At 37.0% G+C, this 27,441-nt stretch overlaps 1 protein-coding gene across 2 annotated transcripts in view; it reads right to left on the reverse strand.

The window, feature by feature from the left end:
• The window catches only part of SLC9A9 (solute carrier family 9 member A9), a 571,800-nt gene that overhangs the window by 170,891 nt on the left and 373,468 nt on the right, over positions 1-27,441 (reverse strand). For both annotated transcript variants that reach the window (XM_081066979.1, XM_081066980.1), the window contains exon 12: positions 25,485-25,638. In XM_081066979.1, the coding sequence (XP_080923105.1) occupies positions 25,485-25,638 (154 nt within the window). The remainder of the gene's footprint in view (positions 1-25,484; positions 25,639-27,441) is intronic.

The raw sequence follows: 27,441 nt of genomic DNA on the forward strand, positions 1-27,441 counted from the left end.
TTGAAGGATCAGCAACGTTCTGCTTCCCCATTTCCATGTGATGTGTATCATACTTGAAACTACCTACTATTCCCCCTAAGTCCCACCTGTTGCAAAAACACTTGGCAGAAGCCATAATTACAATGTTGTTATTTATTATTATAGCACGTCTTAGAAGTTATGGGACACAATGAACAACCCAATGAGAAATTAATTGTAAGCTGTAAACATAGGCCTGTTTTCCATTTCACCTCCGTATCCTTCTGAGTTACACAGACTGAGGATTTGGCTCAGTGATTGAAAAAAAAAGAAAAAAGCCCTAGCTAAATGTTTGTGTTGAAAATTGGAGGCAGAAATATTAAGTAAAACAAAAAATCAAAACTATACTACCAATATACATCAATAGCTTTACAAAATACATTTACTTCTACAGTTTTGTGGTGGGGGGGGTAGGTTATTGTCAACAGAAAAATCCTCTGGAAATCATTGCCTCAAAGTTTACCTTGAAAAAAAGGAAACCAACACAAGTCCTAGTTTGTAAATGCCCTGTGTGACTTTTGTCTAACATGGTTTCCAGTTACTACTCCCTATGGTGCTAACTTCCTACTAACGTGCTTTTGAAGGCACATAAAAGGCAAACAACCCCAATACCACTGAAAACCCAAAGTAATGAACAAGCTAGCGTTAAAATCTCCTAGGAGTTTCCAATAATCATAGGAGTGATAGAGCTATTCTGAGAAAAGCAACCAGTGGCCTCTCCTACCCCACCTCACAAAATAACGCCTCCTTGCTTTTCTGTAAGACAGCAGAAACACACTTTGTTCTTAGCCCCACTATCTGCCCCAATTTAGAGAATTTAAAGCAACCAAAAAATCTATCGCAAAAAGTCAGAGGGAAAAGGTAGACGGTGGAGTTGAGGGTGTTGTGTCAGTTACACAAAGGAAGGGACTTCTGTTTCTTCTATTTTGTACTCTGTCCAGTGGCTGACATAGAGTAGAAGCTCAGTAAATCTTTGTTGAATGAATGAAGGAAAGGATGGGGGAAAGAGGTTGGTATTTGCAATGGTGCGTTGCATTCTGGGAGGTATATGTCCCATAATTAAAGAGGTAACTGAGGATAGAGGTGGGGAGATGCAGTAGAGCGTGCTGCCCTGGTCCAGAGTTCCCAAAAACTAAGCCGTGTAGGCAACAGAAAATTCTACACACGTAGGGCACAGCTTCAAACACGTATGTTGGCTTGATCCTAGGGCCTCGGTTATAAATGTTACAAAATGGCTTGCTAGCTATGGCTCCGAGAAAGCAAGGTGATGAGCAACCAGATGGGCATTGCAAGGAGTCAGGGGCAGTCCACACACCTCTCTGTTGGCAAGTATCAGGTATGGAAAGATTTCTCTATATTCAGATATTTAGCAAAGAAAATTAGCACAGAACTTATCAAGATACCCAATAGAACAAGGAAAAAGGAACATCTCCTGAAGACCTACAAGAAATGAGTTTCTGGAATCGGGACAAAGGTTTAAAAAACTGTTAGGCATTCTCAAAACAATGCAATAATCCTAGCCTCCAAGAAACAGGTTGGAAAGTCACCAAGGAAAGAATAGATTGCATTGCTGGTGTTTAAATGAACTCAACCTTATTAGAAAAGAATTTGGAAAAATATATTTTGAGTTTTAAAAAATATTCTACCCTCTGGCTCCTTAATCCGATTTTTAGGAACCTATTCTAAGATGATAATCAAAGATGAAAAATTTTATATACATGCATGTATATGAAATAAGCACAGTATCACTTATCATAGTTTAAAATAATTCTAGTTCTAATGTATTCTAATAATTTGAATAAATAATTTTGGTATATTCATATAATTTTGTTATTCAATCCTTGAAAATAGAATTTCAATGATAGCTAATAAAATTATAAAGTTATCATGCTATATTTTTAAATAAAAAAGATAACAAAATATCTGAATTTTGGATTGCAAAAATTTTTGATTGAAAAAATGTCCATGGAAAATATACTAAAGTGTTAACAGTGATTACCAGGTGAATTTTGTTTTTTCAAATAATTTTTAGTTTTCTAATTTTATGTAACAAGCACATATTAGTTTATACTCATAAAACTAGACACCTATTTAAATACCTGATATTGGTTAATGAAAATAGAACTCAGATTACTACTTTAAACATATACATTTTCTCTCCTTTCTTTGAGAATTCCACTAAAATGACAAAAGTGCTGCACAAAAAAGAATAGATCCATGGCGATAGTGAATTAATAAAAGAAAGGGTGAGATTACTTTGATGGCTAGACCAGAGCACACTGCAGCCCACATGGGCAAAGGCTGCAGGCAGCCAGTGCCATTAGGAGACAAAGCCCTGGGGGCCACACCAGGGGCAGGTGAGGGACCCAAGCTGTGGTGGGCCAGAGTGCACTGACCAGGCCACGCCCAGCACTTTAGCTGGAGCTTTCCAAAGATAGTATTTTGCTTGGGAGGGATTCATATGTGGGTGTTGTGCCTGAGGAGAAAGAGACAAAAGGAGGCTTGAGGGGTTATGAGCTGACTCTTGAGGTGCAAATTGAATCCTAAAGAAAATAAGGAAAAAGTAGCCAGTGCCACTGAGAAGCCAGCTGTTGAGATGCTTTTGAACCATCATCTCCAAACACAGGTGCCACTTCATTACTGGCCAATTACACTCTACACTGCAAATCTAGCACTGGGAAGCAGGGAACACTCCTCCCATTAAAAACAATAAGAAGAAGCAGGAGGAGCAGAAGGAGGAGGAGGAGGGCTGCGGGAGGAGGAGGAGAAGGAGAAGGAGGAAAGAAGAGCTAATGTTCATCCAAACATTCCTCCTACTGAGTACAATGAAATCTGCATTAAAATATATTTTGTCTCTAATGGGCAATTCCCTCTCTTAAGCAATTTCTTCGAAGTGACTCTATGTGATAGAAAACAGCACTTATTTTTAAAAACTCCAGTTTAAGTCTCAGATTTTTGCTGTGCAATTGATCTTTAGGGTAAATGCAAAATGGGAGTTTTATTGCAGCTCTTTGGATTTTATACACTAATTTTTCTTAAACCATTTCATTAAGGTTTAAAATGCATACTAGCAGGTGAAAGATTACAATAGATTGAAAAATAAGAGTTTATTTTCTGAAGAGAAGTTAAAGGCCCAAGGGAATTAAATGATGTTGATCAAAACACTGAAATCTATTTCAAGCAATACTAGCTCACTGCTGCTCACGTATAACCAAAATAAAATGGGGGAGAGGGGAAGTCCCCACTGTCTAGTGCTTATAAATATGAATTTACTATATTGCTTTCACTCTTCATTTTAGGATTCCACATTACTAGGACTAGAGGATAGAAGAGAGGCATGGACATATAAGGAGGATATGACCATCTGAAGTTGTATTTCTGGGATAAGAAAGACATACCAGACAAATACAAAGGCCAATTTAAAGATCCTCTAGCTATCATAAAATGATACACCACACACAATACTCAGATGTCTATAGAAGAATGCATAAAATTAAAATGCATGATCTTAATTACAAAGAAATTATAGTAAGACATTTAATGTACCTCTTTCAGAATCTGACATTTAGTAAAAATACAGGTAAGGATAGAGAGAATTTCAGAAACATAATCAAGAAACTCAATAAATATGGACAGAACTTTTTTCCTTAAAATTAGAAAACATGGGGTGGCCTCATGGCTCAGTTGGTTAGAGTGCAAGCTCTGAACAACGGGGTTGCCGGTTTGATTCCCACATGGGCCAGTGAGCTGCGCCCTCCACAACTAGATTGAAGACAATGAGCTGCCTCTGAGCTGCCAGAGGGGCGGCCGGATGGCTCAGGTGGTTAGAGCGTGAGCTCTCAACAAAGGTTCAATTGCTACAGGGGATGGTGGCTGCACCCCCTGCAACTAAGATTGAAAACGGTGACAGGACTTGGAGCTGAGCTGCGCCCTCCACAACTAGATTGAAGGACAACTTGGAGCTGAGGGGCCCTGGAGAAACACACTGTTCCCCAATAAAATCTTTTAAAAAAAAGAAAAATAGCAAATATGCTTTTTTTTCATGTCCATGGAACATGCACACAATTAGTCACACACTTGGTCACAAAGAAGATCTTATATTTTAAAGTAGAATTATTACATATAACGGAGGAATTATTAGAATATCCTCCTAATTCAATAAGTTAGAAATAAATAATAAAAAGGGTATAAAATTAAAATAATTTGATAAACTAAGAAATTCTCTCAAAAATTATCAAAGAAAAATCAAAACTGAATCTTCTCAAATGTAATCATTGAATCAGACAAGGATCAGTGGGTGCTACAAACAGTGTGTTAAAGTTCGTTGGAAGCCAGGTGCTACATAGTGACCAAGCATTGTCCCATAGACTACAAACTAATTGCAAAGGTCAAACCATACCTGTGCAACGGGGGTTACTGTAGTAACCATATGAACAAACTCAGCATCACCACCAGCAGGACAGCCTGACCTTACGTGCCTGCTGATATGAAATACACATTATTAAGTACACAACACCAGCAATGAGTGTTCTTGCCAAAAATGGTCAACCTGAATTTCAAGCCCTGACCTAATTTCCAGTTTACAGGAAATATAGCAGAGAGAAGAATATATTAATTGATACTGCAAGGAAATAAACAAGTTCAGAATGTGGAAGAGCATGCAAAACAGTGATCTGTTTTCTTCTAAAAATCAATGTCATGGTGGAAGAAAAAGAGGATAAAGAGATTTAAAGAGACTAAACAAAAATTTACCAAATGCAATATGTAACCTTGATTGGATCCTGAACTTAAAAATATTTATCTTTTATTAAATATGTATATTTATATTTCATAAATATTTAATAAAATATATTTTGTAATAACTGGGGAGATATGAGTATGTACTGATAAAACTATTAATTTCTTTTAATATTTTTAGGCACAGTAATGTTATTTTGGTTATCTAAAAGAATGCCCTTATTCTTTAAAGCTGCATGCTTCAGTATTTAGATTAGAACTGTATGATGTCTGTTCTGACATTTAAATGACCCAGTGCAAAATAGAGAAATAAATTTAAAAACTGACATATTTAATATTTGTGATATATATGTAGATAGAGGTGAGAAAGCAAAATGGACAAAAGTAAGTGAAGGGGCCTATGGAAATTCATTGTACGAGTAGGTTGAACCATATGAAATTGCCAATACTTGACCATTTTTGAGCTACAAAATAATAATTTCACATTAGAATAAGCCAATTACCATGGAGGACACTAGAAAGGTGAATAACAATCTACCATTACAAAGATTCCAGGAGCCAGAGGGTTTTACAGCTGACTTCTCACTAGCTTTTAAATTCCTGATCAGTTCTATTCTATGCTACTTTGGACCTGGAATAGAAAAAATAGAAAAGTTCATATTACAAATATAGCATAGTCTTAATAATCTTAATAAAGACAGCCCTCTCCCCCCAAAAGAGAAAAAGGAAACTATAGACTAAATCTCAGATATTGTTATAGATACAAAATTGCAGGAAAAAATAGCTATGTTGAGAATATAAGGACAAATCAGTATGAGGACGTCTATCAATATATTTCATCACACCAATGAAAGAGAGGAGAACTATGTGATTATTTCAATACACGCTGGAAATGCTATGTAAATTCATCTAACATTTCTAATAAAAGCTAAGAATAAAATGGGTTGTTTAATGAATGCTTGGCACTGCTCAAAGAACTTTAACATGTATTTTCTCACTTAATCTTCACACATTTTATCTTCAGAGAAGGATGCTGTTGTCCCTATTTTACTCTGTAGGGTAAATGTCTGGGAGAGGGAATGCTGAGTCATACGGTGATTGTATGTTTAACTTTATAAGAAACTGCTGAAGTGATTTACAGATTGGCTGTACCATTTTGCATTTCCACCATCAGTGTATTCTCTCCCAGTCCGTAGCTTTAATTTTCATTCTCTTAACAGTGTCTTTTGTGACACAAACTATATTTCATTTTGATGAAGTCCAATTTATTAATGTTTTCTTTTATGGATGATGCTTTTGGTATAATTTCTAAGAATCCTTTGCCTTATTCGAGGTCATGAAGATGTTTCTCTTAATTTTCTTCTGAAAGTTTTATAGTAGGTGCAAAAGTAATTGCGGTTTTTGCAATTATTTTTAACCTTTTAAACCGCAATTTCTTTTGTATTATACATTTTGATCTATGATCCATTTCGAGTTAATTTTCACATAAAGTCTGAGCTTTAAGTCAAGGTTCATTGTTTGGCCTATGGATATTGTATTAGGTTTCCATTGCTATATAACAAATTGCCAACACTTCAGAGGCTTAAAACAACACCTATTATTGGCTCACAGTTCTTAGGTCAGATGTCTGGCATGGTGTGACTGGATCTTTTGCTTAATTAAGGTATCACAATGCTTAAATCAAAATATGGTCGGACTGAGCTCTTGTTTCGAGGCTCTGGGGGGAAAATCTGCTTCCAAGTCCATTCTTTTGGGCAGGATTCAGTTTCTTGCAGTTGTAGGCCTACAGCCCTTTTCCCCTTATCAGCTGTCCGCCGAGGATGCACTCGGGAACTAGAGGCTGCCAGCATTCTTTGTCATACAGCTATCTCCATCCTCGAGCAGCAATGCTGCATTAAATCCTTCTTGTGTTCTGAATCTCTGAATTCCTCTCCTACGACCAGCCAGACCATACTCTCTACTTGTAAAAAGAACTCATGTTAGCAACCCCAGATAATCTTCCGATTTCAAAGTCAACTGTCCCGTATAATATAATCTAAGCAAGGGAGTAAAACCTGTAACATTTGCAGTTCCAAGGATTATGCACGTTGTGTATGACAGAGTGGGAAGGGGCAGAAAATGTCAGGAGGCATTTTAGAATTCTGCCTTCAACCAATATCCAATTGTTCCATTGAATTGCGATGTGTGAAAAATAATATCCCTATTCTGTTGAATTGCCTTTGCACCTTTGTTAAAATCACTGAGCCACATTTCTGGCATCTATTTCTGGACTCTCTTCTGTTCAATTGATCTATGTGTCTATCCCTTTGAAGATACCACATTTCTTGGTCCGGCAGTTTTATACAAAGTCTTAAAATTAAGCAGTGTGAGTCCTACAACTTAATACTTTTTCAAATTTGGCTTAGTTATTCTAGTCCCTTTGCCTTTCTTTCTAAATTTAAAAATCAGTTTGTCTGTATCTATAAAGTATCCAGCTGGGATTTTGATTAAAATTGCATTGAGTTTATGGATCAATTCATGGGAAATTGATATCTTAACTATATTGAGATTTTTGATCAATGAACACAGTATGTCTCTCCATTTAGATAGGTCTTTCTAAATTTCTTTCATTGGTATTTTGTAGTTTTCAGAGTAAATATCCTGCATGTGATTTCTTAGATAGTTCTATATCTAATTCTAACAATAGTATTTTTAAAAATTAATTTCTGTTTCCAATTGTTCACTTATAGGATATAGATGTACACTGGAATTCTTGTATCTTAGAACCTAGTTAAACTCACTTATTATTTCTAGAATTTTTTTTTTTTTGTAGCTTACTTGGTCCTACATAAAAAATTATATTATCTGCAAAATGGGCAGTTTTATTTTTTCCTTTCCAATCTGTTTGAAGCTTATTGATTTTTCTTGCATTATTGCACTGGCAAAGATTACCAGTACAATATTGACTAGAAGTGGTGAGTGGACAGCATTGTCTCTTTCCTGATATTAGGAAGGAAGCATTCAGTCTTAAGTTATTAAATATGATGTTAGCTTTGGGTTTTTGTAGATGTCCTCTATTAGTTTAAGGACATTTCCTTCTACTTCTAAGTTTGCTAGGAGACATTTTTTAATCATAAATAAAAATTGCTTTTTGTCAGATGCCTTTCCTGTATCAATTTATATGATCATGTTTTTCATTCACCTATTAATATGATAGATTTCTTTGATTGATATTAGAATACTGGACCAGTCTTGCATTGCTGGGATCAATCACATATGGTTGTGGTGTTGAGTCTTTTTATGCATTGCTGGATTTTATTTGTTAATATATTGTTAAGGATTTTTCATCTATGCTCATGAAAGATATTAGTTTGAATGTGGTTGTCTGAGAGGTTATTGTTGGGCTCTAGTATTTGGGTAATTCTGGCCTCTTCTAATGAGTTGGAAAATGTTTTTTCCTCCTCTTTTTATTGGAAGAGATTTTTAGAATTACTGTTATATCTTCTTTCAGAGAAGAATTTGCCAGTGAAACGATCTGGACCTGTAGTTTTCTTTCCTGGAAGTTCTGAACCATGAATTCTACTTCTTCAATAGATCTAGGATGGTTCAATTTCTTTCTTCTTGAATGGCTTTTGGCAGTTGTCAAGGATTGTTACATTTTATCCATTTTGTTGAATTTATATTCATAGAGTTGTTCATAGTATTTCCTGATTATCCTTTTAATGTCTCTAATGATATTCCCCTTTCATTTTTTTTTGCCTTTTTAAAAAATTTATTGGGGTGACAATTGTTAGTGAAATTACACAGATTTCAGGTGTACAATTCTGTATTACATCATCTATAAATCCCATTGTGAGTTCACCACCCAGAGTCAGTTCTCCTTCCATCACCATATATTTGATCCCCCTTACCCTTATCTTCCTCCCCCCACCCCCTTTACCCTCTGGTAACCACTAAACTATTGCCTGTGTATATAAATGATTGTTTCTCATTTGTTTGTCTTGTTCTTTTGTTGTTTTTGGTTTATATACCACATATCAATGAAATCACATGGTTCTCTGCTTTTTCTGTCTGACTTATTTCGCTTAGAATTATACTCTCAAGATCCATCCATGTTGTCACAAGTGTTCCTATATCATCTTTTCTTACCGCCGAATAGTATTCCATTGTGTATATATACCACAACTTCTTTAGACATTCATTTATCCAAGGACATTTTGATTGTTTCTATATCTTGACCACCGTAAACAAAGCTGCAATGAACATTGGAGCACACGTGTCTTTATGGATAAATGTTTTCAAATTTTTTGGGTAGATACCCAGGAGAGGGATTGCTGGGTCATATGGTAATTCTATCTGTAACTTTTTGAGGAACCTCCACACTGCCTTCCATAACAGCTGCACCAGTCTGCATTCCCACCAACAGTGTAAGAGGGTTCCTTTTTCTCCACAGCCTCTACAACACTTGGTACTATTTGTCTTGTTGATGATAGCCATTCTGACTGGGGTGAGGTGATATCTCATTGTGGTTTTTATTTGCATTTCTCTGATGATTATGATGTTGAGCATTTTTTCATATGTCTATTTGCCATTTGTATGTCCTCTTTGGAGAAATGTCTCTTCAGGTCCTCTGCCCATTTTTCAATTGGGTTGTTTGTTTTTTTGGTGTTGAGCTTCATGAGTTCCTTGTATATTTTGGATATTAGCCCCTTATCAGAGGCACCTTTTTTTTATTGCAAAAATCTTCTCCCATTCAGTTGGTTTCCTCTTTATTTTGTCAATGGTTTCTTTTACTGTGCAAAAGCTTTTAAGTTTCATACAGTCCCATTCGTTTATTTTAGCTTTTACTTCCCTTGCCTTTGGAGTCAAATTCATAAAATGCTCTTTGAACTCAAGTTCCATAAGTTTAGTACCTATGTTTTCTTCTATGCAGTTTATTGTGTCAGGTCTTATGCTTAAGTCTTTGATTCATTTTGAATTAATTTTGGTACATGGTGTCAAATAGCAGTCCAGTTTCATTCTTTTGCACGTAGCTATCCAATTCTCCCAGCACCATTTATTGAAGAAGCTGTCTTTCCTCCATTGTATGTTTTTTGCTTCTTTGTCAAAAATTATCTGTCCATATTTATGTGGTTTTATTTATGGGTTCTCAATTCTATTCCATTGGTCTATGTGACTGTTTTTCTGCCAATACCATGCTGTTTTGATTATTGTAGCCCTGTAGTACAAGCTTAAGTCAGGAAGTGTGATACCTCCAGTATTGTTCTTTTTTCTTAAGATTGCTTTAGTTATTCGGGGTCTTTTGTGGTTCCAGACAAATCTGATGATTTTTTGTTCTATTTCTTTAAAAAATGCCATGGGGATTTTGATGGGGATTGCATTAAATCTGTATATTGCTTTGGGTAGTATGGCCATTTTAACTATGTTGATTCTTCCAATCCATGAGCGCGGAATGTCTTTCCATTTCTTTGTCTCTTCTTCAATTTCTTTCAAAAATGTCTTATACTTTTCAGCATATAGGTCCTTCACATCCTTGGTTAAGTTTATTCCAAGGTATTTTATTCTTTTTGCTGCCATTGCAAAGGGAATTGTTTTTTTGTATTTCTTTTTCTGAGATTTAATTAATCTCAGGAATGCAATGGACTTTTCTACATTGATTTTGTAGCCAGCAACTTTACTGTATTCGTTGATTGTTTCTAACAGCTTTTTGGTGGAGTCTTTAGGGTTTTCTTTTATATAGCATCATGTGATCTGCAAAGAGTGATAATTTAACTTCTTCATTCCCAATTTGGATGCCTTTTATTTCTTTCTCTTGCCTGATTGCTCTGGCAAGGACTTCCAACACTATGTTGAAAAGCAGAGGTGATAGGGGACAGCCCTGTCGTGTTCCTGAATGTAGAGCAAAGGGCTTCAGTTTTTCACCATTAATTATGAGATTAGCTGAGGGCTTGTCATATATGGCCTTTATTACGTGAAGATATTTTCCTTCTATACTTATTCTATTAAGTGTTTTAATCATAAATGGATATTGCATCTTGTCAAATGCTTTTTCTGTATAAATTGATATAATCATATGATTTTTATCCTTTATTTTGTTTATGTGATGTATCACATTGATGGATTTTTGGATGTTGAACCATCCTTGTGCCCTGGGAATGAACCCCACTTGGTCGTGATGAATAATCTTTTTAATGCATTGTTGTATTCGATTTGCTAGAATTTTGTTTAGGATTTTTGCATCAGTATTCATTAGAGATATTGGCCTGTAGTTTTCTTTTTTTGTGTTGTCCTTACCAGATTTTGGTATTAGGGTAATGTTAGCCTCATAAAATGAGTAAAGGAGTACTGTCTCTTCTTCAATTTTTTGGAAGAGTTTGAGCAGGATTAGTATTAGATCCTGTTTGAAGGTTTGGTAGAATTCACTAGTGAAGCCATCTGGTCCAGGACTTTTGCTTTTGGGAAGGTTTTGGATGATTCAATTTCGTTACTGGTGATCGGCCTGTTTAGATTTTCCAGTTCTTCACGGTTCAGCCCTGGAAGGCTATATGTTTCTAAGAACTTGTCCATTTCTTGTAGGTTATTGAATTTGGTGGCATATAGTCCTTCATAGTATTCTTGCATGATCCTTTGTATTTCTGTGGTGTCCATGATAACTTCCCCTTTTTAATTTCTGATTTTGTTAATTAGTGTCTTCTCTCTTTTTATCTTAGTGAGTCTAGCCAAGGGTTTGTTGATTTTGTTAATCTTTTCAAAGAACCAGATCTTTGTCACATTAAGTTTTTCTATTGTCTGTTTGTTCTGTATTTCATTTAGTTCTGCTCTGATTTTTGTTATTTCCTTTCTTCTGCTGACCTTGGGTTTCACTTGTTGTTATTTTTCTAGTTCTTTCAGGTGTAACATAAGGTTATTTATTTGGGATTTTTCTTGTTTCTTGAGATAGGCCTGTAATGATATAAATTTCCCTCTTAAAACTGCTTTCGCTGCATCAAACAATTTTGGTAGGAAGTATTTTTATTGTCATTTGTTTCTATGTATCTTTTGATCTCTCCTCTAATTTCTTCTTTGATCCAGTCATTCTTTAATAGGATGATGTTTTATCTCCATATATTTGTGTTTATTCCTGCTTTTGTTTTGCAGTTGATATCCAATTTCAAAGCCTTGTGATCAGAGAATATGCTTGGTATGATTTCAATCTTCTTAAATTTGCTGAGGCTGCTTTTATGCCCCAATATATGGTCTATCCTTGAGAATGTTCCATGTACACTCGAAAAGAATGTATAGTCTGATGTTTAAGGATGAAGTGCTCTATATATGTCAATGATGTCCATTTCATGTAATGTGTCGTTTAGGGCTGCTATTTGGTTATTTATTTTCTGTTTGGATGATCTATCCATAGCTGTCAATGATTTATTTAAGTCCCCTAGTATAATTGTGTTTTGGTCAATTTCTCCCTTTAGTTCTGTTAGTAGTTGCTTGGTATATTTTGGTGCTCCCTGATTGGGGGCATAAATATTGATGACTGTTAGGTCTTCTTGTTGTATAGTCCCCTTTACCATTATGAAATGTCCATCTTTGTCTCTTGTTATCTTTTTCACCCTGAAGTCTGTTTCATCTGATATCATTATGGCTACACCTGATTTTCTCTGGGTACCATTTGCTTGGAGTGCCAATTTCCACCCTTCCACTTTGAGTCTGTGTTTGTCCTTGTAGCTGAGATGTGTCTCTTGGAGACAGCATATGGTTGGGTTTAGTTTTTTGATCCAATCTGCTACTCTGTGCCTTTTTATTGGTGAGTTCTGTCCATTTACATTTAGGGTGATTATTGATACGTGAGGATTTCCTGCCATTCTATCTTTAGTTTTCTGGTAAGGCTGTGACTCCATTGTTTCTTTGCCTTTTTGTTTTTGTCTATTATTTCTGTGTGGTGGTATTCTATGATGTTTCCCTCTGTTTCTTCTTTTATTACAGTATATATTTCAGTTCTGGATTTTTTTTTTTGAGTGGTTACCCTTAAGATTATGTAAAAGAAAGTTTGATATTTAGAGTATTCCATTTTCTTCAGCACGCGTACTTTCTCCATTCCCATATTCCGGTTCAGGCCTTTACTCTCCCCCTTTTATGTTGCCACAAATTGTCCCTGTTGATGGTGGTCGAATAGCGTCCTTTAGTATTTCTTGTAGTGCAGGTCGTGTATTAGAAAATTCCCTCAGCTTCTGTATGTCTGGAAAGGTCTTTATTCCTCCTTCATATCTAAAGGATATCTTTGCTGTATATATTATTCTTGGCTCATAATTTCTGTCTTTCAATAGTTTGAATATTTGGTGCCACTCTCTCCTGGCTTGTAGAGTTTCTGCTGAAAAATCTGCTGATAATTTAATGGGCTTTCTTTTGTAGGTTACCGTCTTCTTTTCCCTGGCTGCCTTGAGGATTCTTTCTTTGTCGTTGATTTTAGACAGTTTCAATACAATGTGCCTTGGAGAAGGCCTGTTGGGATTGAGGTAATTGGGTGTTCTATTTGCTTCTTGGGATTGAGGTAATTGGGTGTTCTATTTGCTTCTTGGATTTGAGGATCCAGTTCTGTCCACAAGTTTGGGAAGTTTTCATCAACAATTTGTTTGAATATATTCTCTGTTCCCTTCTCTCTTTCTTCTCCTTCTGGTTTGCCTATTATTCTTATACTGCTCTTTCTGATGGAGTCAGAAAGTTCTGGTAGAGTTCTTTCATTTGTTTTAAGTCTCAAGTTTCTTTCTCGTTCCATCTGTGTAATTTCCAGGTTTCTATCTTCGATGTCACTGATTCTTTCCTCTATCTGGTCAACTCTACTACCTAAGATGGTTATTTCATTCTTAATTTCTTGTATCGAGTTCTTAATCTCCAGAAATTCCATTTGGTTCGTTTTTAAAATTTCAATCTCTTTCGTAAAATGCTCATGTTGTTCTTTGATTGCGTTTCTGAGTTCATTAAATTGCCTTTCTGTGTTTTCTTGTATCTCATTGAGGTTTTTCAGAACTGCAATCTTGTATTCTCTGTCATTTAAGTCACATATTTCCATATTTTTAAGTTCCTTTTCTGGAGACTTTTCACTTTCTTTGTGAGCTGTCTTGTTGCCTTGGTTATTCATGGCAATTACTGATTAACTATTTCTCTTCCTAGACATCTGCAGGAGTGGCTTCTGCAACAGGGTGATAGGAAGAGGTCTTTCATTTGTTTTCCAATACTTGTTCGTAGAATGTTTTATTTTCTCTCCAATTGCAGCCTTTTTTTTCCACTCTCCCACAGTAGTGCTATGTTTTCTCTGCACTAGTCCAGCTTTTCAGACAATGGGGGGATTCCCTGGGGAACGGGCTTCTCCTGTGTTAACAGTTTGCCTGGGTCATAGGGTACCACGTCCCTGTGGGGATGCGGAGAGCTTTTGAAGTTCCAAAACTCTTTTTGTACCAGATTCAAAGCCCATGTGTTTCAGCAGTTCTGTTTACTCCTGCAGGGATCCGCCCAGATAGGTGGGGCCAGGAGCGGGGTGAGTTGTGAGAGGTGGCCCTGAGCAATGGCGGCGACCACCACCACAACTGGTCCCGCTTCCACAGCTCCCTCCCCTTTGCCGGAACTAGTTGGGCTGCGAATATGTGTCTGCGGCCCACAGTTCTCAGAACAGCAAATATTGTGCTCTTTTGATCCGATACTGCTACTATTGGGCTTCTAGCACCGGGATGGTGGGGGCGGGGTGAGCTCTGGGAGGGTAGGAAGGGGGCGGCTAGTCTCTGTGCCTAAGGCTTCCGTTCTCTGCTTGGCAGTGAGGGCTTAAACCACCGTTTTCAGCCTTCTTCCCTCAGTCTTTGCTCCGAGGTTTCTGCCATGAGTGTTGGGTTCAGCCGTGTTACATGCTGCACCCTCCGCCCTGTTGCCCATAAGCGGAGCCCTAGCAGTCCGAGCTCTTCCCTCTCCGGCAGCTGCGGTAGTTCCGGGATGCAGCGAGCTTGGAGCACTGAGCTAGGTCTGTGTCCTGTGCCCGAGGCTCCGTGCCCGCACTTCTCCCTTCCCTCCTCCTTCACTCGCGCGATTAGCCCACCTTTAGGTGAAATCAGTAGTGGGCCAGTTCATCTTGCCTGTCTGCTGTGGAGTTATTGTTGTTCGATTAGTTGTAAATTCCAGGGGAGATTTACAGAGGCTCACCTCATGCCGCCATTTTGATCTCTCAAAATGCCCCTTTCATTTTTGATATTGGTAATTTGGATATTTTTTCCTTCCTTTTTTTGTTTTTTGGTCAGTCGGTCTGGCTAGAAATTTATCAATTTCATTTATCTTTTCAAAGAACTAGAATTTTTGTTATTGACATTTTTCTATTGTTCTTCTAGTATCAATTCCATTAATTTCTGCTCAGATTTTTTATTATCCTTTTTTTGTTTGTTTTTGCTTACTTTCTTTGGGTTTAGTTTGCTTTTTTAATCTTCTAATCCTGTAAGGTTAGATTATTGATTTGAGAATTTCCTTGTCTCCTAATATAAACATTCAGTGCTACAAATTTATTCCTGAGCACTGCTTTAGCTGCATCCCATATCTTTTGACATGTTGTATTTTTATTTTCCTTTACTTCAAAATGTTTTATAATTTCCCTTGAGTTTCTGTCATTGAACCTTTGCTTATTTAGGATTGTTTAATTTCCAAGTATTTGGAGATTTTCCAGTTACTTTTTATGTTATTTATTTCTAGTTTAATTCCATTATGGTCAGAAATCACATATTGTATGATTTCAATTCTCTTAAATATGTAAGGTTTATTTTATGACCTGGGATATTGTCTATTTTGTTGTATCTATGTGCACTTGAAAAGAATGTGTACTATGCTACTGTTGAGTGGAGTGTTCTATAAATGTCAATTAACTCCTGTTGATTAATGGTATTATTCAGTTCTTCTATACTCTTGCTAATTTTTATGTCTATTGTTATACCAATTGCATAGAAAGGAGTATTACAATTTCCAACTATAAGTGTGGATTTGTCTGTTTCCTTTTTCAGACTTACCAGTTTTTACTTCATGTATGTTAAGGCTATGTTGTGAGGTGCATGCACATTTTACATAGTCATGTCTTCTTGGTAAGTTGACTCTTATTACTATGCAATGTCCTCTTTATCCCTGAGAAATTTTCTTCTCTGATATTAATGCGACCACTCCAGCTTCCGTTTGGTGTTTGCATGGTACATCTTTCTTATATCTTTTCCATTATTTCATATTAAACCCACCTACATTGTTATATTTAAAGTGTGTTTCTTATAGGCAGCATATTGGTATACTGTAGAATCTTGCTTTTAATCCACTTTGGTAATCTCTTTCTTTTAAATTTAAATGTAATGTAATTATTGATGTGTTTAGATTTACATCTACCATCTTATTACTTGTTTTCTGTCTTCCCCTTTTCTCCCTTTTTTCTTCTCCCACCTTCTTTGGAGTTATTTGAATTTGTTGTATCATCCTTGGATTTTTGACTATTATATCTCATTGTTTTGACTTCTAAAGTAGTTATTTAGAAATTACAATATAGATTATTAACTTTTTAGTCTACTTTGAACTAATCTTTTACCACTTCAGTAGAATGTAGAAAACTTACTACCTTACAAGTCCATTTACCCACACCCTTTTTTGAAAATCCCATAAGAAAATGTTCAAAGTTTTTCTAACAATCATATATATATATATGAAAGATTTTAAGAGAAAAAAAGTATATTATATTAAATAATATTTACCATTTCTGTTACTTTTATTTATTCCTGGTGTTCAAAGTTTCCCTCTAATATCATTTCCCTTCCATCTTAAGAAATTCCTTTGGCTTTTTTTTTTTTTTTTAAGCGAGTCTGCTGGTAAAAAATTCCATTCTCACTTTTGTACAAATTTGGTAATTTCCAATAATCTGTCTTCAAGTTCACTGGCTCTTTCATCTCTCACCCTTTATTTTGCTGTTGATCTAATCCAGTGAATATTTTATTTTGGTTTTTGCATTTTCAGTTCTAAAATTTCCATTTATTTCTTTTTTTGTAGTTTCCATTTCTCTGTGGATTTTTCCCATTTGTTTCCATTATATTTGCTCAATTACAACATTTGTGCCTTCCTGGGGTTAGTATCTGTTGATTGCCTTTTCCTTTATGAGATATTAAGATTTTCCTGGTTTTCGTATATTGAATAACTTTGGATTTATCCTGGAAAATTTGAATATTATGGTAAGTAACTCTGGATCTGTATATGTTAAGTGACATAGGATTCTCCTATGAAGAATGTTGTTTTATTTTATCAGGCAATCAACCACATTAGGTCCAAGATGCAAGATTTGACTGGCCTTCTGTTACCTATGGTTCCAATGTCAGTTCAGTTCAACGTCTTTGCAGTACTAGTCAGATCTGTCCAGAACTATTCTGAGACTTGAGTTTACTTCTCAAAGTCTTTGGTGTGCTATTTAGGGTCAGACACATGCATATACAACTTGCGGGTGAGCCCAGAAGTTTATACACAACCCTTTAGATCACTGTTCTGTACTCCCATCCCTCCGGTACTATTTCCTCCACATTTTCTGGCTTCCCAAAAGTCCAAGGCTTCAGTTTCCCTACTCTGTTACATTTCCTGTGGATTTTTTTTCTTTCATTTTTTTTTTAATTTATTGGGGTGACAATTGTTAGTAAAGTTATATAGATTTCAGGTGTACAATTCTGTATTACATCATCTATAAATCCCATTATGTGATCATCACCCAGAGTCAGTTCCCCTTCATCACCACATATTTGATCCCCTTTACCCTCATCTATCACCCCCCTTTACCCGCATCTATCACCCCACTCCCCCCTTACCCTCTGGTAACCACTAAACTATTGTCTGTGTCTATGAGTTTTTGTTTCTCATTAGTTTGTCTTGTTCTTTTGTTGTTTTTGGTTTGTATACCACATATCAGTGAAATCCTATGTTTCTCTGCTTTTTCTGTCTGACTTATTTTGCTCAGCATTATACTCTCAAGATCCATCCCTGTTGTCACAGATGGTCCTATTTCATCTTTTCTTACTGCCGAATAGTATTCCATTGTGTATATATACCACAGCTTCTTTATCCATTCATCTATCGAAGGACATTTGGGTTGTTTCCATGTCTTGGCCACCGTAAATAAAGCTGCAATGAACATTGGAGCACACGTGTCTTTATGTATAAACGTTTTCAGATTTTGGGGGTAGATACCCAGGAGAGGGATTGCTGGGTCATATGGTAATTCTATTCGTAATTTTTTGAGGAAACTCCATACTGCCTTCCATAGCAGCTGCACCAGTCTGCATTCCTGCCAATAGTGTATGAGGGTTCCTTTTTCTCCACAGCCTCTATAACACTTGTTACTATTTGTCTTGTTCATGATAGCCATTCTAACTGGGGTGAGGTGATATCTCATTGTGGTTTTTATTTGCATTTCTCTGATGATTAGTGATGTTGAGCATTTTTTCATGTCTATTTGCCATTTGTATGTACTCTCTGGAGAAATGTCTCTTCAGGTACTCTACCAATTTTTCAAATGGGTTGTTTGTTTCTTTGTTGTTGAGTTCCATGATATTGTTCTTGCTCTCAAGGTTAAGTAGTGAGAGGATTAAGAGACAAAAAAATACAATGAGAATTCTTCCCAAGGTCTAAGGACCTCAGTTGCTTTGATTGGAATTTTAGGACTCTGCCCAACTGTTGCTGCCACCATCACCACCACTCCCTCAGGAATGCCTGGTGTTGGTATGTGAGAGAATGAAAAAAAGCAACAGAAATAAACATAGGGGACTGCCTCCACTCTTCTGACCCCCCAGAGTCCCTTTTCTTATTCCTTGTTTCAACAAACAGAGAATGTATTGTATCTTGCAGTTTTTGTTGTTGTTGTTTTTTATGTTTTTGTTTTTTTCTGTCTTCCTTGCTGCATAATTCTGGTCTTTGAAATGCCTTTGAGTCCAGGTCAAGAGATTCCAGAAAGGAAAAAGATGGGAAATTGACTACTGGTTTGAGGGTGCCCTGAATTCTGGTTTCCTTCTCCAATCTATCTGCAACTCTTTACTGTTAAGAGTCCTTAGATAACTGCTACATGTATTTTGTCCAGGGATTTTAGTTGCATTCAGTGGAAGAGACATGGGAGAATAAATATGCTTATTCCATCTTGCCCAGAACTAGAACCCCGTCCATACCCTTTTGAATAACAAGTTTCATCTCTTGCATTTAAAATCACGTTTTTCAGACTTCATCTACTACCTAAGTAGAGATATAACTATTCATTCAAGTAAGACACCTATAGTGGATCATACTTTATGATAACAGTCTAACAAATTATCTTCTATATAACAGAATGTTGATTGTCTGGTAGATTTAATAAATGGATGAAGCTAATTGATTTGATGGTCCTAAGAGCACGTTGCAAAAGGTAAATAAGAACATGACTAGTAGAAGATAGCTGGTAGTTGTCAAGATAAAGACTATTACCTCTGGAACTAGAAAGAGTCTGTATACAGAAAGAAAGCATATTAAAGAGCCCAGATGGCATTGGAAGCAAATTTATGAGCTGCTGATTCATAAAAAACATATTTTTAGGTCAACAATAGGTTGCTGCACTCATGCAATATCTCTAATAGAATATGTCAAATTAGATTGATTTGAGCCACAAATATTTGGAGTTACAAAACAGTTTTTTGAAACTATGGAAAGAAATTATGGAAAGTAGAACATAATTTTAAATGGGGATTAGGGAATGTACAGTATAAGTCAACATTCAAATAAGTAAATTGGTTTTCTATGTTTCATGACAGAGGGTATTGCTCAGGTGTGTCAACTGATACAATACGATAAAAAATATACAACTTGGTACAAAATCAATGCAAAATAATAAAATGGATGTAAATTGATGAAATGGAATCAAATGTCAGAAAAGAGCCTAGCCAATGATTATATTAAGAAGGAAATAGAAGCATGCTCTAGAAAGAATCTGAGCTATTGGATAAATGTAATGCTTTTTGTGAGCATTTTTCTTTAAGAGGTTTATAATTTTGAATGCAGAGATAGTAGCTTCCTGTAAAATTGATGAATCTAGTTATTACATAAAATGAACTGAGCTCTCCAGAGACTAGTATTTCTTTCTATCTTTTGTATAAGCTATACCTTCACAAATATAATTAATTAATAACACTTTATATGTATGCCTGGGCGTATGAGTATATATGCCATAGGCAATGGAAGAATATTTGGTAAGAAAAGGCTCAGAGTTGGTCATTTGAGTATTGTTATAGCAAAATTTGTTGAGCACTTACTGTGTGCCCTAAATTCTTTATCTGTGCAACAGTTAATCCTTATAACAATCTAAAGAGGTAGTTATTATTCCAATTTTACAAATATGAAAATTGAGACCTAGAGAGGTTGAATTTATTGCTCAAGTTAGCACAGCTAGCAAGAAAGGGACGACACCATCCACCTCCAAAGTGTGTATGCTGATTTACTATAGTAATATACCAAATTACTCAACATGTACTAGATTTTGGATATAAGAAAGGAAACCACATAGAACACAGCCAGCTATTGAGGGAAGTTAATTATATGTATTCCTTCATTAAATTAAATTGACATTTCCTCACCTCACGAAGGAATACACATAATAAAGCAAGTCTGGAAGCAGCTGTATTTAACTCTGCTATTATCGACGATTTAAAAATATTACTAAGGACAGTGCTCTTTACTTCTGTGTGCATGCCTATGATTGTTGCTATTAAAAACTTTGTAGCCAGTGGGTATAAATGATAAGGAAAACACTCTAGGATGGCATGTAATGGGGATGGGTCAGAAACCAAAAATAGAATTGAAAAAGTTAACTAAAATGATGATAGTGGGGACAGTGCACTAATTAAAAGGTATTTGCTCTGCAATGAAACAGGCCTGTTTGTGCGATTTACTTATTTTGTTTGTGAAAGAAGCCAACAGCAGTCTGACTGAGGATCCTGAATGGGATTGAGAGATGGTCATGAGGGTGACAGATTCCTATAATTCCAAATCCAACTGAGGACGACAAACTTCCATGCTTAGCTACTTTGGACCAAGGCTGGTCTTCTTTACCTTTAACTGTTCTAGGTCAAAGAGAAAAGCTGCAGGGAACAATTTCTGTGGTATACGAGTAAGTCAACCCAATCACTCATGATGGATGAAGACTTCCTGTGTTTGTTTTTAACAGGCCTATCTTGGTTATAAAAGTACCTCTTTTTCCTTAGAGAATTTATTAATCAAGGTAGGTTACAGGCATCAGGAATAAGCTCATTTATGTAAGGCGGGAAAAGAATGCACTAGCTGGGCATGCAGGCCCCGGGCTCAGGCTGCCTGGGCTGGAGTTTGGCTCTGCAGCTGACAGCAGTGTGACCCTAGGCCACTCTGCCAGGCCTCATTCACCGTGGAGGTAGCTACTGTCATGCCTATTTTATAGATGAGAGGCTGAGTCATAGGAAAGTCATGTGCCTGGCACTTATTACTTAATATCGGGCAGAAATACGTACTCAAGAAAAGCTGGCTATTACTGTTTGAGATGTTAGAAGGCAAAATCTGGAAGCTATAGAAGTCGCTTGCTGAGGGCACTTTCTAATTCCATCTGGAATGCAAGTTCTGTATTGCTCTGGTGTACAAGGCTTTCCCATATTCTCAAGAGAAGTGTCCAGTTTTCCTATCTGAGGGAGCCGAGGGAAGGTTTGTACTGTGATGCGGGCTCCATTCCCATGGGTTTTGTTAGCTCTGTGTCATGTGCTACCCTAAACCAAGGATGGAATACCACCTTAAATTAATTACCTCTGCTGGAGAGCTCTGTCCTTTTGGTCTTTGAGGTTTATTTGTACTCATGTGTGATCATTTGGTGGATACCATTGTTTCCCCGAAAATAAGACCTAGCCAGACAATCAGCTCTAATATGTCTTTTGGAGTAAAAATTAATATAAGACCCAGTATGATATGATATGGTATGGTATGGTATGGTATGATATGATATGATATGATATGATATGATATGATATGATATGATATGATATAAAACCTGGTCTTATATTATAGTAAAATAAGACTGGGTCTTATATTAATTTTTTCTCCAAAAGACGCATTAGAGCTGCTTGTCGGCTAGGTCCTGTTTTCAGGGAAACACAGTAGTTCTGTTTAAAGCTGTGGCCTCTGTAGGGCAAAGCTTCACGTTTGATCTCTCGTTTCCTGGCTAACAGCAGAGCCAGTCCTTGGAGACTGGAAGTCTCACCAGTGTTAATGTATTCCACAGAAAGGAAGATACTCAGAATCCTAATCAAGAAACCATCCTACTTTCTTTTACATGAATACCTCCAAGATAATACTAGAGGAATCTTTTTTGTTGTTCTTCTCTAAATTTTGAGAAACAAAGTACTGTGTTTATTTCAAATGGTACATTAAAATATTTTATTATTTTTAAAAGAAAATTAACAGCTTTAGGATAAGAAGTTGGAATGTGCTTTAGACAAGACTTATTTAATGGAGAATTTGCTGCATATATAAAGGTCATTCTGAGATTCTCTAAGCACAGGATCGTTGCAGTTTTACAGTCATTTCTATCAAAGTGCAATTTGTATTAATGCTATCATATTTTACCTTACATAAAACACTTTATCTGCATCCTGCTGTGGTAGTTTGTGGCTGAATGGTAAATTTTATAAGGCTAAAAACAACTCAAGTTTTTGGTAAGCAACTCAAGTTTACATACCTAATAATTTAAGAGAAAAAATGTAGACTTGAGAAAGTCAAGCAGGAAAGGCTATGTAAAGAGTAAATAAATCATATACCAAGTGAGCACGTTTGTTCATTCAATATCACATTTGCATTCCTGCCCCTTGGGCTTCCCCATTTGTGTTATTTTATTAAAGCTCCAATTTATTTACATTCTGGTATTTTATGGAAAGAGTCTGATATGAAAGTTGGTGAATGAGACATTGCTCTGTGAAGTAGGAAAGCCTTGCTAAACATAATCTAAAAGGTAGACAACTGTCACTTAACAGCTGGTAACGAGGATTGCTGTGATACGTTACAAGCCATGAGAGAGGAGGGGAGCATGTGATGGTATCACTGTCACATGGTTGACCCAAATTTATGTCACACTATGTGTTCGTGTGCGCACACACTGAGTTGGGATCCTGCTATTTCATGTCCACTGTACTGTGTTCTCTTCGCTCGCGTTAATCACGCACAGTGACTTTTCCTCCCCGAGTCAGCCCCTGCCTTCCTCCAGTGCAGGTGCTAAGGAGTTTCAACCGGAGTCTCAGGTGAGTCTGGCCCTGGGCAGCCCCAGTCAAACCTGGCAGTGTTTAATGTGAGCCCATCTCTGCTTGGGATTAGGAAATCTAAAGCAGCAGTTCTCCAAGTGGGGTCCTGGAACTAGGGGCATCAGCATTGCCCGGAAGGTGGTAGAAATGCACGCTCTTAGGCCCTGACCCAGACCTTCTAGCTCAGAAACACGAGCAGTCTCCAGCCGGCTCTGCTGCTCACTCAAGTTTGAGAGCCATTGGTTTCAACTCGGGTTTCCTGCCTGGATCCTGCCTACCTGGGGTGACTTCCTGGGTAGTCATGTCTCTATGCACTTCAGTTTTCTTCCTCTGAATTCCTCGGGACTGGCTCTCCGCCCTGATTTCAGATGAACTCTTGTTCCCAGCTGAGATTCCCACTTGCCTGTTAGCCTGCAGCCCCGTCAGCTCCTGTCCCTGTGCACAGGCCCTGCCTTTATCCCTCTGCCCTTCTGGCAGCTGCCTGAATCTGGCATGGAGTCAGCTGGGCCATTGGGAGCCCGCAGTGTTAACATCCCACTGGGGCAGTTCCACAACCTGGCAACCCATGCGGTGCTCCCAGCAGGCCATGAGAACACTGGCTAAGTTGATCTCCAGGCCCCTCACCTGTGGATGCTGTGGTTGACATCACTGTCTTTCCCTATGAGGCCCTGTCCTGTGATGTGCATAATTCTTCTAACCTGCCTACAGCCCCCTCGCGATCATTGCCTCTCCCAGCGGGCCTGGATGTTAAGAGACTGCACGACTTCAGATATCTATTAGAAGTCAGTGGACACCCGTGGAAACCACTATAGGGGAGTAAGGTAAACACTTAAGGGTAAAACACATCACTGATTTGGGGACAACCTGTTCAGGTAAAGAAAGACAACAGGAGAAAATAAGTCATATTTGCATTACTTAAGAAAATGCTGATATCACTTTTACTTTCTGAACATTCTAATTTACCTGACAGGGTATTTAATACTTTTATCTTGTGGGAATTTGTGTCCTCTAACTTTTGTTTTCCAAGCCCTAATTTTTCCATGCGTGAATCTACCTACTGCATTTTATTTTCCAGAAACCTGAAAAAATCGCTATCTCACTAACAGTTCACAGCAGATTCAGTGCTGTAGAGTTGAATGCAGTATGTGTGCTCAGCCCTAGAAGCCTATGGGAGCCACCACTGGGAAAGAAATAGTCACATTTATGTGCCTAGAAGCAATTCAACAAGCATTTCATACCATTCTCCACTCACCTTTGGTCAAAGCCTTCTTATGCATTTAGTCAATATTCACAGGACCTCAAGAGGTCCTTTCTTCCTTGAACTTGGTTTGATGCGTAACCGTTTGGTCCAGTTCAGGCGTAAGGTTTCCTACACTAAGCTTCCTGCTTCTGCTTCCTCTTTGTCAAATGATAGAAAATGATCAGGAAATGCTTAGCAAAAGCAATTCACATTTGTGATTATATTAATTTAATTTTTTGTGTAGCAATTATTTATTCAGTACTGCTGTGTACTAGGCACTATATTGGTGCTGGAACAACAGAGTCCTTGCCTGTAAGAATCTTCTTGGAAGTTTTGCAGTCAGATGGATTTTTTTCCTGGCAGATATGGGAAGAATTTGCTTTACAGAGAGTGGGCGGGGACCAGGTAGGGATGGTGTGATCGAGCAAGACATATGGCTTTGAATAATACAATGTGATATGCCTAAAATACTATTACATTCTGGAATATGAAAATGAGGATCCAGGTCAAAGAAACACTTACCTAAAGATAGCAACACTTAAAAATAGATTTACTCACTTTCAGAATTGGCACCAGCTACCCATTTTTGTCAAATTGTGCAGTACCTGCATCTTTCATGTTTATAGAATCACCTTCCAGGCATTACTAACTGGAGGGTCCCTGTCTGAAGACTTGACTCCTTTTTTGTCTGAGAAATTGTCTAACTTTTGTCTATAACATCCCTCAGGCGAAACATGGCTCATTAATCAAGTATGTTCAAGCATTTCCTGTGTCCCTAGTTCTATTGTAAATGCTGTGAAGAATTAAAAACAAAACAAATTCACTTTTTCCTTGGCATTACAGCTTTTTCTGTATAAATCCTATTGGATTGTGAGTATCTTGAGGACAAGACCTGTGTCTTACTCATTTTTGTAAACTCCCTAACACATTACAGTGTACTCAATAAATAGTGTGGAATGAAGGAATTCATAGAGAAATTAATTACCCTTTAGGGACGGACTGTAAACAGACACCACCGTGAGGTTTCTCGGAGTCTTGGAAAGGTCAGTTTAGTTGGTGACATGTCATATTGTTTCACCTTGTGAATGAAGGTCAAAATTCCCCCAGGACAAGTTAATGCACAGACCTGCCATCTCCTCCTGACCAAGTCAGCAACACCAGAAAAGGAAGAGCACAGCCAGGTCTGATCCTGATTTTCTTGGTTAAACAGTGCCACTCACCTGATCTGAAGCCAAGTCAGCATGGGGGTTGTCCCCCCTCCAAACACCCAGACTGTGAAGAACACAAGCAGCAGCGTGGTGGTGAACATCATCTGCTTGGGTTGAGACTCTGTGTCCCGGATAGCGAGGGCAAATGCTATCGCTCCTCGCAGACCTTACAGAGAAAACCGAAAGGAGAAAATCAACATCTGCACTAATCTTGTCCTCATTTAATTGAATTTAGCTTTATAATTTGCTAACAAACACAATTGCTTTTTTAAATTAAACTTTTTATTTTGAGATCATTGTAGCTTTGCAGGCAGTTGTCACACATAATAGAGATTTAGTGTGTACCCTGTCCTCGCAGTGATAACATCTTGCAAACTCTAGCACGATATCACAACCAGGGTTTTGACATTGATACAGTCTAGACCCAGGACATTCTCCTTACCACAAAGATCCTATATGCAGCCCTTCTACAACTACATCTACTTCCCTCTTACACACTTCCTCCTTAACTTCTGGCAACCAGTAACCAATGTTCTATTTCCATAACTTTACCATTTCAAGAATATTATATAGATGGAATCATGAAGTATGTAGCCTCTTTGAATTGTCTTTTTTCACCCAGCATAATTCTCGGGATATTCTTTCAAGTTGCCATATGTACCAATAGTCATTCCGTTTCATTACTGAGTGATACTCCACGGTATGGATGTTTCAGTTTGTTGAACCACCCATCTATTGAAGGACATGTGGGCCATTTCCAGTTTGGGGCGATTACAGATAAGGCTGCTGTGTGTGTGAACGTTGTTTCCATTTCTCTGAGGTAGATTCCCAGGACTGCAATTGCTGAGGCATATGGTATTTGTGTATTTTAAAAAGAAATTACCGAACTATTTTCCAGAGTGCTGTACCATTTTACATTCCCTCCACAATACATGGCGTCCAGCTTCTCTGCATCATCACCAGCATTTATTGTTGTCACTATTAGTTTATTTTAGCCATTCTAATAGGTGTGTGGGAAAAGCTTATTGTGCTTTTAATTTGCATTTTCCTAATGACTAATGGTGTTAAACATTTTTTAATGTGCTTATTTGTTATCTTTATTCCCTCTTGGGTGAAATGTCTCTCCATGTCTTAATATTATTTTCTAATTGGATTGTTGGATTTTTGATTGTTGGGTTTTGAGTTCTTTAAATTTTCTAGATAATAGTCCTTTGCTGGATATATACTTTGTAAATATTTCTTCCCATTTTGTAGCTTTTTTGTTGATGAAGTCTAATCTGTTGCTTTTTCCTTTTATGAATCATGTGTTTGAAATAAAGTCTAAGAACTCTTTGCTTAGATCTAGGTCCCAAAGTTTTTCCCTTATATTTATTTATTTTTTCCTAAAAGTTGTATAGCTCTACATTTTACATTTAAAACCATGATCATTTTGAATTAATTAATTTTTCTATAAGGTATGAGGTTTAGGTTGAGGTTCACTTTTTTCACCTATGGATGTTCAATTGCTGCACAAAATTGCTTTTTTGTCTTTGTCAAAAACCAGTTGTATGGCTCTATTTCTGAGTCCTCTGTCCCATTCTATTGATCTATGTGTCTGTCCTTCTAATGGCACGTTGCCTTGATTACTGTAGATATATAGGAGGTCTTAATATTGAGTCGAGTGATTCTTATAGTTCATTTAAAAAATTATTTGAACTATTCTAGGTATTTCGCCTTTCCATAAAATTTTAGAATAATATTGTCTATATCTAAACAAAAAAAATCTTTCTGGGCACATTTACTTTTAAAAAATCAAATTTGTGGAGCACTGAAACATAATTAATAAGTAACTTTGAAGAATTACTCCAGCCTGAATAAACACTTTTACAAAGACTATAATTTAAACTAACCTATTAAAACCTGATTTTTTTCCTGTTTTGTTTTTTCTTCATTAATAGCAATATGCTAATTGGACTTTCATGAATCCACA

Source organism: Rhinolophus hipposideros (assembly GCF_964194185.1).
Source record: "Rhinolophus hipposideros genome assembly, chromosome: 2".
NCBI classification, from domain to species: Eukaryota; Metazoa; Chordata; class Mammalia; order Chiroptera; family Rhinolophidae; genus Rhinolophus; species Rhinolophus hipposideros.